The sequence below is a fragment of the Talpa europaea genome, assembly GCF_964194135.1.
Source record: "Talpa europaea genome assembly, chromosome: 15".
Taxonomy (NCBI): domain Eukaryota; kingdom Metazoa; phylum Chordata; class Mammalia; order Eulipotyphla; family Talpidae; genus Talpa; species Talpa europaea.
In genome coordinates this window covers 29,329,554-29,343,572 of record NC_140083.1, presented here as the reverse complement: position 1 = coordinate 29,343,572, position 14,019 = coordinate 29,329,554, and the positions used below count along the sequence as shown (strand labels likewise).

The 14,019-nt window shown below is 38.8% G+C and overlaps 1 protein-coding gene across 1 annotated transcript; it reads right to left on the bottom strand.

Annotated features, from left to right (window-relative positions):
- Positions 1 to 5,285: 5,285 nt before the first annotated feature.
- On the bottom strand, positions 5,286 to 6,623 carry LOC311185067 (C-terminal-binding protein 2; the record flags this gene model as incomplete). Its single annotated transcript, XM_084255472.1, has 1 exon — positions 5,286 to 6,623. One exon carries the CDS (start codon positions 6,621 to 6,623, stop codon positions 5,286 to 5,288), a length of 1,338 nt encoding a protein of 445 aa, XP_084111598.1.
- Between the last annotated feature and the right edge of the window lie 7,396 nt (positions 6,624 to 14,019).

Below are 14,019 nucleotides of genomic sequence, written 5' to 3'. Positions count from 1 at the left end.
TCGTGTCCAGGTCTCTTTTGGCATCTAATATGCTTTTATCTAACTATGAACTGATGCAGAGTTTTCCATTTTGCTTTGGGAGAAAAATACAAAATAATGTTACATAAAATTCCTTAACTTTTCTTTAGCACTTGCCATTTTATAGATGTTTTTTATATCCATTATCAGGTACTATATTACTAGTCTGGATAGGTGACACTATTCAAGGGTATGAGTGTTCTTAGTACAGTGCATCCATTTATCACTGGCCTTCTTAAAACCCCTCAGTGACTTTTCAGTGCATTCAGAGTATTGAGCTCCTAAGGTGCTCCTCAGGGGACTCCAGCCATGCCTCCTGTCACTCTTTCTCTCATTCTGTTCTAGCCATATAGATAATCTCTCTTTAAGTTTTTTGAACAGAGTACTTTTACACTGGATGGCCTTTGCACTGATTGTTCTTTCTGCCTGGAGAATTAGTGGCTCTACTCTTTGCATGCTATTTAGGTATTGGTTTTAATGTCATTTTCTCATAGTGTCCCCCCATTCACACCATGAATCCTTTTAAAGCACCCTTTTGGTTTTCTTCTTAACAATCATTTCAGTTGATCCTATTGCCCATGTATTTGCTTGCTCATTTATAGTGTGTGTCTACTAGTTCAGGGATACTGCTTGTCCTGATCATTGTATTGGAAACCTTGAATATGGTATGAACTCAAGAACTGTTGCTATGGAACAAAAAAGAGAAATCTATGGTGAATCCATCAATAACAATTTATGCAGCAAAAATTTAAATAACACTTAACCAGTAAGTGTTAAAGAACACTTCCTGTAAAGGGAGATCAGAACTTTGAAAGCACAATGCTCCATCTAGCCACTGTATTTTCTACTGATTTACTTGAGCTCCTCAAGGTGTGAGTAGTGGTTTGAACATTTTATAATTTCTATTACAAATTATCAAACTATATATGAACTCAGATATCATCCTTTAGAAACCAATGTGATGACTCTTTAGATTTAAAAATTGTAAGATATTGACAGATACAGCTATTTATGTGATATTTGAACTCTGTATACCCTGTATGGAAAATTAAGGCTAAGAGTTATTTACCATTTGATTGATTTTCCCCACAGATGTGGCATAAAAAGATGGCCATATTTTGTGTAGGTTTGGAAAAAATTATGAGTCTCCTCCTACTATATTAACTTAAACTATGCAAATATGGTATCAACTTCTTTAGTGGTATTTAAGAACTGATGATGCAGTAGAAAGTAGAGAAGGACAGATCTGCTTAAATTCAAATAAATTCAGTCTCATCAGTCCACAGCATTGCTTTTTGCTGTTAGTTGGTGCTGACAGGTATTTCCTTATAGTCTTGACTTTTGCTGTCTATTGCTATTGATTATCTATTTTTTGTCAAGTATCTTCTCTGAAAGAGTATGATCTTGGTTCCTAGGGCAAAGCTGGACTGTATTGACAGTATTCTATGTTCCTTCTTTTCAGGTCACATACATACCCACCTTCCAGGTATCAACTAGCACAAAGACACCACATCAGACTTAGTTCCAAGGTTTTTTTCTTTCCAAACATTTACCCCTAGACATCAGTCACCATATTTCTTTTCTTCTATCAAAAACAGTGTATTTAATTATACTCACTTTGCCTGGGTAGTGGGATTCTAATAAAATTTCCTTGGACCCTAGACAACATCAATTTCAATGACTCCAAGATGATTTCCAGCAACTCTCTTGCAAGGGAAGAGAAAACACAAAAAAGGTAAATAAAATGAAATGATTCTCTAATGAGTCAGTCTACTCTATGAAGTACATGATATCCATAGATTTAATTCCTTACATCTGATATATTATGAATGTCCATCCTCAAAATCTTGCTGTCATGTGATAATGTGTACTGACCACTGGTTCCTCTTTATTCATTCTATAAAATCTTATAATATCAATTGACCAAATATTTTGAGATTCTTTCTTAGAAGAAAGACTTTATTTTCACTGTTGAGGAGAGCACTTACCCAGATAAGAAAATATGCTTGCTTTACATGGTTAAATTTCTTCCAATATTCAGAAAGACTAGGGGTCCATTAGCAACCACTGTTGTTTTATTTTTTTCTCAAAGATAATGGGCTTTTATAGTCTTGTTTGCAAACATAATTAAAAAGTAGGATTTTGTGAGAGGAACTTATTCTAATAGAAAATTGATTAACTGAAGTAGTTTTTTCTTGAAGTCTTGGAGAGCACCTGAGAGAAATTTAGGATTATTTGTAAGAGAAGATAAAGCTAGGACAACTAATTTGCAAAGTAGAAATCTGAACTTAGAAGATGTGAGTGTTCTATCTCTTTTAAGACTGCTAGTCAGCAAGCATTCTCTGACATAAGGGAAATGTGGATGCTCTTTTAACATCAGTTTTATTATCTTTGTTTTGTAGATGACAGGAGTAACATTAAAGCTTCCAACAAATATAGTGGACATTATAGTAAAAAGGAATCTGTAAAAGTACACTTTTTTAAAAAATTACAAATATTATTTGTTCATGCTGGATCAACAATGTGTATAGAATTTATATGCATATGTATAGCCGAATATACTGTAGAGACCCAAAATGTTAATATCTGAAAACCATAACTAATTTTATAGTAATAGAGATATCATGTATAACAAAAATCATGAGTTATGTTTGGGACATAGTTCAAAAGAAAATTAAAATTATGCTCTCCTTGGAAATCCTATCCCAATGTTTTTATGGGGAGAGCTTTCTTCTTGTGTTGGAACTCTTATGAGAGTTGAGTGGCATGGTAGTAAAGGATAGCTGGTCCTGAAGTCCTATAGTTACAGAACATGGTGATTTTCCACAGGTCACTGAAAATTACCACAAAACCCTTGTGCCGTCAAGGATGTGGACTCTGGAGAATAGAGTTTCAACTTGTAGTTGACTAGTTTGATCTTTACTCTCAAGCATAGAGAGTCCCTTTCCGAAGTCTTAGTTTAAACAATTTATTTTGCACAAAGAAACAATATGAAGGGAAACAATATGAGACATCTTAAATTGACCCTGAATTTAATTGTTCACCAAGTGTCTTTTACTAAGAATAGAGATGAAGAACACAGGCTCTGGAGTCGCCCTTGCTGGGTTTGAACAGCTGTTCTGCTCTTTCTTAGCTGCATCACCTTGATCAAGTCGCTTCATCTCCTTATGATTCAGTTTCTTTATCTTTTAAATTGAGATATTAAGAGATTTTCCTTTTAGGGTTGTTGAGAACATGAGGAAGTAACTATGGAAACTTGCAACAGAGTATCTAGTAAAGATCAGATTTATTGCCTACTAGCATTCCTGAGTGATATAAGAAAAAACAATACTAAATCTCTACAAGGGAGAAAAAGTAATTTCTCTATAGAGTCATTTTGCATAGGACAAATAACAAGGGATTTCCAGTAGAGATTGTGTATCCAAACCCACTTTTATTACTATATGTGGATGACTGAAGGATGGGAATGCACATGGATTTATTAGTGAAGGTTAAGCTCCTAGCCCGCCTTTTGCTCAGTCCCTCCATGGTTAGCATGAGTAGACTCAACAGCAGATTCCCCAACAAGAGGGGTGAAGACCCAACACTTGTAATTTTAATTATTCCCATCAATGTGTTCATTCATAGAGAATGATCATCCAGATTTTATACATAGAAGCTCATGGAATTTGTGAAGAGATTAAATTTGATAGTGAGTAGTAAAGAAGGCTGCAGATCTGGGTATGAGTGCCAGAAGTACTTCCTGTTTTCCCTGTGGTAATAGTCCTTTTAGATGTATTTTATCTGAAAGATGAGGATCATAATAGTCACTTCCATTAGGAGGTTGTGATGGCAAGCGTGTTAAGTCATGTAAATCATATTGAACAGAGCTTATAGTGCATGGCCCAAGGAAAAGAGGAAGAGGAGGAAACAATTGTGTCAGACAGCAGTGGTGACTTACTGAATTTATTACCCCAAGTGCTGTAGTACTGTTAATGTTTATTCAACTGGAAAAAGTGGGGAGGATGTGGAAAGAATATGAGATAATGTTTTCATGTATAATTATTTTTTTTTTTTTTTTAACAGATTTTTATTACTTTTTATTGAAAACTGCACTGAACGCTAAATGTCCACCTTTACAATAAACAAATACAGTAACGGTAACTCACACTAAAACAAAACATTTCTGATAGCCATTATTATTCTGTTTGGGACAGTTTTAAAGGTTTTTTTTTTTTGTCACAAAAACAGGAATGTACCTCTACAAAGGCTCAAAATAGGCCATCTTTTAAACAAAAAGGCGATGACTCACAAAAGACTATGAATATAACATGAAACTAGTTGATACAAATCTAATAGGATTTGTTAAAATCAGTCACATCTAATAACACACCTGAAGTGTTCTTGTATAAAATATCACGTGAAGAAAAGAACTTTATCAATGTCTAAAAAAGTGGGTTTGTTCATAGACAATCTGACAAGTTACCATAAAAAGTGTTTCCTGAGACATAAGGAAATGCAACATTATTCTTCTTGAACCCTTTCAAGTTCAAGACTCTCCACTCAATAAAATAGCTGAGGATCTGAAACTGAGAAAATATATTTGAGTACAAACAGCTTGTGAAACTTAATACTTTTTTTTTTTTTTTTTTTTTTTGCATCATCAGAGGGTGTTACTGAACTCACAGCCAACTCGCCCGCTCAGTACGCAGTTCAGGTGGGGAGTTTCTCTGTGCGAGCCCGCACCGGCGCCAGTCCTGTGCTGCCGGAGGTCTAGAACACAGGCAAACAGTTTGCTCCCCATTTCATAGTAATTTTATCTTCCTATTAGCAAAAGAGGTCACCAGCCCCCGTGGACTGAAGGGACTCAAGTCACAGGATGGGGATTTCCTCTTAATATTTTTTATTTTGATGTTTGGAACTCTTGATGCAACATTCTAGAGCAAGGTGTTCACCTGCTGTGCCCCAGGGACCGGTAAAGGAAAAAGATCTATTTATTCTTTGTGATTTGATGCACAGATGAGAAACTTAACACACAATAACAGAAGTTGGTCGTTAATAAATCACGTCCTAGTCTTTCAGCTCTTCAGGAAGCAGACGCCACCTTCAGTTTGCCCACGTCACGGCTTCTAGCTCTCGTAGTTCTAGCACTGCAGCGTCAGTGATGCGTATGTCCAGAATCAGGTAAAAAGCCTGTCACGTTCCTTCCTTCCTCTTCTAGTAGTTCATCTCTTTTCACCGTCTCTTGGTCCCAGGTTTATCTGAATGATACCTTTTGTCACCGTCTGCTATTGCTCGTTGGGGTGCTCCCGATTGTCCCCGTGTTTTGTGGGCTGGTTGGGCGAGGGGGCTTGGGAAGGGTGTGCCACGGTGGGGAGGTTGTGAGTCACCGGGATGCCTCCGGGGATGATCCCTTCCATGGCGGCTGGAAGTCCTCCCGGAGCCACGCCCACGATGCCCGGCGGGTATCTGTACGTGGCACCATTGAGTTCCGGATGAATCGCTTGCTGGTCTATTACTGACCAGGGGGCTGTGGTGACAAAGAATTCCTTGTTCACACAGTTCCTTAAGCTCTCCGGGATGCGACCTGTGATGGCCCGGCGGATCTCGGTGGCGGCGGCCTCCCTCATCTCGAGCGAGGCCTGCTCGCTGTACCAGGCCGTGTGGGGCGTACAGATGAGATTCGGTGCGTCTTTCAAGGGACCCTGAGCAAAGCTGAAAGGCTCCGACTCGTGCACGTCGAGGGCCGCCCCCCGTATCCTGCCTTCCTTGAGGGCTTGGGCTAAGGCCTTCTCGTCCACCAGTCCCCCGCGGGCGGCATTCACGAGGAAGGCGCCTTGTCTCATCTGCTTTATGGTAAAGTCGTTGATGAGGTGGTGGTTATGCTCGTTGAGATTACAGTGCAAGGAGACGCAGTCGCTCTGGTACAGTAAGTCCTGTAGGGTGTAGACCCTCTGCACGCCCAGGGACCGCTCGATCCCATCCTGCAAGTAGGGGTCATAAAAGATGACGCTGAATCCAAAGGCCTTGGCTCGAACAGCGACTGCCTGCCCCGTGCGACCGAAGCCGATGAGGCCCAGCGTCTCCCCACGGATGCGGGCAGCTCCCGAGGCCACCTCCCGGATCTGCTCGACGCTCTGGACCCGGGTGCCCTCCCGCAGTGCCTGGTACAGCCACGTGTTCCTCCGGTACAGGTTGAGGATGTGGCAGATGGTGGAGTCGGCCGTCTCCTCCACCGCCGCGGACGGGATGTTGCACACGGCGATCCCCAGCTCGCCGGCCGCCTTGATGTCCACGTTGTCGTAGCCGCTGCCTATCCGCACGATCACCCGCAGGGCCTTGAACTTCTCCAGGTCCTCCCGGGTGAGGGTGATGGTGTGGTACATCATGGCGCCCACGGCTTCGTTCAGGACCTTCTCGTGGATCTCCTGCGTGGACTGGGCGTCACAGAAGGCCACGGTGGCCAGGTCCTTCAGGATGGGCATCTCCACGGTGCAGTCCCTGCCGTCCAGCAGCGCCACCAGGGGGCGGGGGTGCAGGGGGCCGTTCATGATCTGGGGGCGGATACCTTCGCAAATCCTGTCCAATCGCTGTCGCTTGACTTTGTGCTTATCCACAAGGGCCATTCTTTATGGAACTTTGCAACTCTGATTCAAAAGGCAAAGCGGTCCTCTAAGAACTTAGGGGAACTCGCGGGAGTCTGCGGGCATTACGCCACTATGAACCCAATGTTAGTGTGTCCACAAACTACAGGTCCCACGATGGGCTGCCCGTCTGGTGAAGGGAGTCCAGCCTCATCAGTTCAGAGCCGGCGAAGGTGATGAAACCCTCGTCCGGCGTCCGCGGCGAAGGCGCCCCCCGGGCGCGGCTCCCGCCTGTCCGCGGGCCTAGCGCGCCATGGCCCCCGCCGCTGCTCCGGCCGCCCGGCCGCCTTGAAATGACCTATAATTATTTTTAAAAAATATTTATTTATTTATGCATACAAGAACTGGGGTATAGGCCAGAGATGTGGGGAGGTGAGAGGATTCACCAGAGACAGAGTGGGGAGCAGAACAGGCAGATCTACTGAAATACACTGCTGAGGGGGAGCCGTGGGCAAGTCAGGAGAGTTCTACTGTGCCATGTGGGTAGCTCCCTGGCTGGCCGGGCGTTGAACTCATGCTGCAGTGGCTGCGGATAGCTTCAGAGGTTGTGTACTAACCCCTTGTGCCGCCAGGGAGCCCCATGTATAATTATTTTACTTAAACTCACTGCTCATTAAAATTGCTGTCTTCATATTAAAATCTTTCAATGAATAATTTTAAATTGAAACCTTATTTCTAACATGAAAGTAGTGATTAATTTAAAAAAACCGGTTGCTTCCAACCTTTTCGAGTGCATCAAAAGATATTTGTTTATTTATTCTGATGTATAATGGAACAAATCTAGCAGCCATGTTTCCTTTGTGGATTTTTAGGTATTTCCTATAGGAAAATTTATAACATAGGAAACGCTTATGATGCTTCTTGTTTAATTATTTTGCACAAATGCTGAAGTTGTGAAATAGCTGAAGCTATTTCTAGAAACTGTATAAAATATACAGTCAGTAGCATCAGTTTTACACAGTAGAAGCTGGTGCTTCAATAATAACTGTGTACTTGATCAGTCAGTGCAGATGTATTGAGTGATCAAGAAACCTCGTATATAAATATTCGATCAGCCTTATTCAGGTATGTCAGTGGGTTAAAATACCATTTAAACTAATTCTAGATTTATATACCTAAAAAAGAGTGCATGAGGAGGCAATCTTAAAAAATAAAAAAAATGCACATATATATGTAAACTTGGATTCATGTGTGTATTATATATTTATATGCATGTTTATATATCTAAATGTATGCATATGTATATAAGTACAATATCCTATTTGCCATATTGAAAAAGAAAGTATACCTTTCCTAGTTTTTAGCAAATTATAAAGAATGTTATGACTTTTTGAGTTTATTTGTGTATTGTAAAGTATGATTTTCATTCTGTTGAAGCAAGGATTAAATGGCAGATTGATAGGATTCAATGGTAGATTGCTGCCTTGCTAGAAGCTAGATAGTCTGTGTCTGTTGATAGGCGGCACTGTGGGTGCTTTGCACAGTGTCTGGCTCCAAAACCAGTTTTGGAACCTATCAAGCTCGTTGGGCTTTCCTCCCAGGTTTCCTGATCAGAAAATTGAAGGCCAGCTGCTCCCTGTCATTAGGAGGCTTAACGAAAGTCAACATGGCCTGGAAGCCGACTGGGGGCTGTTGGGGGGCTCTCCACACTCTGACTGCAGCCTCACCTGGGCAGAGGCTTTCCAAACACTGCTTAGGAGCTGCTTACTGATCCTGTTCCGAAGCAGCCGTGGGGAGATAATAGGTCAGTTTCAGAGTATTCACTTGTGGATCTCTGTCATAGCTGGGGAGTTTTTGAACTAAGTTTGGAATGAGAGAATGGTCATTCTTTGGTGTCAGGTAAGCATTATTATGTCTGAATTGAGGAACTTCCTTTGTATCTTTCTGAAGCTTTAATCAAGTAGTTCCCGATCCTTTCCCTTCTGACGCCTTGTATTATGTCCACCTAACATTTTTAATATATTTGTTACAAAATAAATCAGAGTGATTTATTTTTTGGCCTTCATTAGTGGAGATACTCAGATTATGCCCTGGAAGTCTAACAGTTGTTCCTAGTCTTTGGTCTGATATCTTGGTTGTGCTGCTACATATGTTACACTGTTCACACATGGTAAATTGCTAAACGCTCCTAAATTCCTCTAAATATTTTGGCTGAATGGTTTCCTCTGGCATTTGGTTACCCATGTTGCCCATATATAGGATATTCTGAAGTTCTCCTATTTTTAATTGAATCATTTTGTATAATGTCATAGCTTTGTTTAGCAAGGTCTATTGAATGAAAAGAAAATGACATTTGAATGGAAAGGTCAGAGGACTAGGATATAACAGAAGAATTCTACACATATCCTTTCTCAGTGGCCTAGGAAATTGGGATCTAATTCTTCTAGGGCAGCAGATGGAGGTGGTAAAAACTGAGCTTCTAAATGGCATGAGTCTCTGAGTTAAAGGGCTTGGTGCTGTGCCATGCAAACAGCCCTGCTTTTTTCCAGTCTGCAACAAGGATGAAAGCCAGTTTTCAGAGAAGACCAGGCCTCTTGGATTAAAAGGAATCCCAGATTGCCCTGGGTATATAAAAATGATCACAATTTTAAAAAATAATGGGTCCCTTGAAAAAGAATATCACTGTTACACTAACATTGTAAATGCGTACTAACTCTCTGGAGTGTGTGTATTTATTCCTTAGGTTTTAAAAAAATGAAGCTAATTTCATCTTATTCTAACAAGCTTACCCTTTCTCTTTCCCCCCACCCCTTTTTCTTTCCACTCTATTCCCTCCTTTTCTTCCTCCCTCCTCTGCCCCTTCCCGCCCCCCCCCCCCCAGTCAGTTTTTGGTGACATGTTGGGAAGAAAGGATACTTTTGGTAAATAGAAGAGAAATTAGGTGTATATGGTTTGTTCAATTGTCAAATGTATAGTGCTCTTTTCACAGTATTTCACCCCTCTAATGTCATGTTTCATTTCCCTTTGCATTCTTGAACATACTGGAACAGTTTCTGTCACATATTTAGTTGCTAATTTTGGAACACATTCATAATTTATACATTTTCAGCATATATATCTGTAATGCCAGTAACTAACAAAATCATAGAAGGAGAATCTTACTAAGTTCTCATGCTTTTGGAACAATAACAAAAAAAGATGCTAATGAATTCTGTCTTTTAGCAGAGGATTATGGGTATCATCACATACATTTTTAAATGAAGACGCTTTATTTGACCATTGTTGTTATCTACAGGTAGGTGGAGGTGAAAGCAAATGGCTGGTCTTCCGTATTGAAAATATCACAGGAAAGGATATCCACTTAAAATTCTATAATTGTTTTGTGTAATCATCTATCTGTGCTAGGGAAAAAAAAAAAACCAGCTTAGCTCTTCTTGCAGTGTTTAAATAAATGTGCCCAATTATTTTAACCTGTTCCCACTGACTTGTCAAAAATTCTTGTGTATAATAATGGTCTGCTGGCGGCAAGACTGGACAGAAATACTGTATAGTAATTGATTTTGCTAGTTGAACATCTGGCAAAACAGTCTGGGTATTTACTTGGAAGAAATGTTCCAAGTAAGTAAGCCTGCTGTTGGGTTTTAGGGCACTAAAGTGCCAGATCAGGCTGTTCTGGGTATAAAACTCATAGACAGTAATAGGTAAGTGAGTCAATAAAAGAAAATGAGGAAGAGTTGAGATGATTTTCACACATGGACTCGTTGAAGGACTTTTTTTTTAGGACTACCTTACTAAGAGTTCAAAATAGAAACCAGGATAATCATTTTATCTCATATGGCATCTAATTAGCTATTTCTTGTCTTAGAGTTTTGCTTTAATAAATGCCAACAAAGGAAACTTCAATTATGAGAAAAAATTCAATATTAAAATAAAATATTTGCAAAAGTGTATCTGTGATGTAAGATCCTGCTGATTTGAATGCAGTCATGATACTATCATTTGACATGTCTGGCAGTGCTTATCTGTGTATTGCAATTTAATTGTTTTTCTCATCAGCGCACAATTTGGTAACAATGAACAGGTCACAGTGTTCTCTCTCACTCTCCCTGATTTCTCTGAGTGGTTTTGTTGTAGATTGTACTTGGGACCATAAAATGTGCTTGTGAATACTTTGTTGTTTATCTTCTAGGATTTTTCGGTAACTTATATTTCCCTGCAGGACATTAAAAAAGTTTTCTAAGAAAATAGTCACTTACACTAAGCATAAATATTTGGGTATGTTGGCATGGCATGACATCTTATTTGTATTCCTCAAATTACAGCAGTTAATTTACTGTATCTACTAAGATGGACTTCCTAATAGATTGATATTTCCTTATGGGTAATTACATACCTAGCCAATTTTTATTTTCTAGTTTAATTATTTACGTGTAATGGATATTAAGTGAATACTTGAGGAAAAATTTCCCCCATAATTTATATTTATTTTGAGCACATATTTTATGCCAAATGAGAGTTTATGAAAAATAAACCATTGTATGCAAATGTAAAGCCTATTTGCTTTGCTATGTATATGTTTAATTTGAATATTTGTCGTAGTCACGTAATTCAATTGGCTATGATGGATGTAGCAGGTCTTTGAAGAACATTGTTTTATTTCAAAGTCCATTGATTAAAAAAAAAATTGATTTTTGCCAGGGCCGCTGTCTGTGTGGGTTAACTCTGGATGCTCTTATTTCCCCATCTCAAAGATGTACATGTTTGTTCATTGTCCTAGTCTGAGTGTGAGTGAGTGTGCCTCCAGAAGAAAGGGTGTCCTGTCCAGGGTTGGTTCCCACCTTGCCCCTGAGCTATTGGATAGGCTCCAGCAATCCCCAGTCCTGAATAAGTTGGCTGGAAAATGGACAAATGAATGAATACAAGTTATTGTTTCATATTGGATGTGTTTGGAGTTTCTATGTTGAAGTTTAGTGATGCTTTTGTGACTTGAAATATGCTGTTGTAACATAACTCTTGTTTACCAGTGAGCCTCTGAGGAAGTTGGTTATGTTATATGTCATTTCATTTACAGTTACAGCTTCAAAGAAGCTATCAGCTCTGTTAAATGAGGACTTCAGCTTATAAGTATATTTGTCTGGCAGATAAATAATTAGCAAAGGAAAGTAACGTATTGAATTTTAAAATTGTCTATCTCAATTAACAAGAAATTTGCCCTGAAAATCAAAACAAATAACTGTTGATTCACTGGATTTATACTTATTCAATTGTCTGTTCCATTATGACAATAGCTGAGCAATATATTATTTCAGTCAGATTACTAGTGATTTAAAGGTTGGGTTCTGGGGTCAGTTAAATCTGGATTCAACTCCTAGCTTTACCACAAATAGTTGGCTATTTGACATTAGGCAAGAGGTTTGATCCCTCTGGATCTGTTGTACTCAATGAGAATAATAGTATCTATAGGGGTGGTTGCTGTGAAGATAAGTAAGGTTATATAAAGCCTGATGTGTGGCAAGAACTAAAAAAATGGTAGTTTTTAATTAGTTATAAAGGTCAAATTAACTGCTTTTATTTTGTTTTGACTGAATTTAATTAAAATTTAGCCCCCGTGCCAAATCCCTCATAACATTTATTAATTACAATCTTAGCACAGTTATTTTACTCTTCAAATAACAAGATAAAAGTCTAAAAACTCTTCAAATTACAAGATAAAAGTCTAAAAGTCTAAATATAACTTGGTTATTTACCAAGTTATATAATCCACAGTTCAGATTTTTTACCCAGAAAGGAAGGAAAATTGCATATAATTTTATTTTCAGTTTTATTTCTCATAGTCATATACAGCCAGTTTAAGAACATAGAGTTGTCAGAATATTTTAATGTATCTTTGTACTTTCAAATTAAAGATTAAACAATTTATTCATGAAGTAATCATTTCCAGATACTGCACTAGGTGCTGAGACTAGAGGATATAAATGACACTTTGTCAGCTTTCAAGGCACTCAGAGGCTGAGAGCAAAAAGCATTTTAATAGAGTAATCAATGAAACAAGAGAAGCTTTTATAATGTACAGAAGTAACTTAGAGGAAGAAGTGATTAACTATTGAAGTGGTTGACTCATAGGCCTTATTTGGGTTGTGGGGGCTGGTATTTGAATTAGGTTAGTATTAGAGTTTCCATATATGTACTTGGACTTTGCCAGAAAGTAGAGGTGATAGATAGAATGGTGAGTGGTAAAATAAAATTGATGTAAGATGATAAAAGGTCTTGTAGTCAAGTTTTGGCTGCTTCTTTGTGCTGCCTTTTTTTCTGTTTCTTGCCTATTCAAGAGCAAGCAATCATGATCACTTTCTTCATTTCAAACCATGATATAATGTTAGAGATCTGTACCCATCATGCTAAAACTTGTGAACATTTGCCAGACTAAGAGTATATAGTGATATTAAACATGTAATATGGAAACCTTGAAATTAGTAATAATTAAATGAAATTTAGAGTCTAAAGTAATAATTCTTTCTTTAATCTAGTTGATATTTATATATATGTTTTTAATATTTATTTATGCATACATACAAGAACTAGGGTACAGACCAGAGGTGTGGGGGCTGAGAGGATTCACCAGAGACAGAGTGGGGGACAGAACAGGAAGATCCACTGAAATATACTGCTGAGGGGAGAAGCAGGCGAGTCAGGAGAGGTCTGCTGCTCTATGTGGGTAGCTCCCTGGGTGGGGATCGAACTCTTGCTACAGTGGCTGTGGCTAGCTTCATAGGTTGCGTCTTAACCCCTTGTGCCACCAGAGAGGCCCCTCTTTAATCTAGTCTTTTTATTGTTCTTGGGATAAATTTAATTTATCTGCCAATAAGATACATTGTGCTCATCATCTCTTGGTATTCCCATATCAAATTGTACCCACCTCTATCCTGTAATAGTTTTATCGTATGAAATAGTCTGTTTCTCTACTTATCTCCTCCATAGATCAAGCTGTGAAGTCTTGATTTCCCCAATGCACAGAGCAGGTACTCAGTAAATATTCAAATATTAAATACATGTTCTAGGCTTAGTAGTTTTCAGTGACATTAAGAAAATAACTTTTTGTGTGCCATTCACCATTTTTATGTCTTCTTTGGAGAAATTTTTTTTTTTGCTTCCCATTTTTTGACTGGGGTTATTTTTTTCTTGTTCAGTTGTTTGAATTCTTTGTAGATCTTGGATATTAGTCCATTCTCACTTGTGTGATATGCAAATATTTTACCATTCAGCAGGGTATCTTTTCATTTTAGCAAAAGGGGGGGGTTGTCCAATGGTAGAGGATTATTGGTGCTTTGGTGGTAAGCATTGTTTGTTGACACATCTGAAGAGGCATTAAGTTGTACTCCTAAATCATATGCATTGTCGTAAACCAACATTGCCTTAATAAAGCAATTTAAAAATAAGG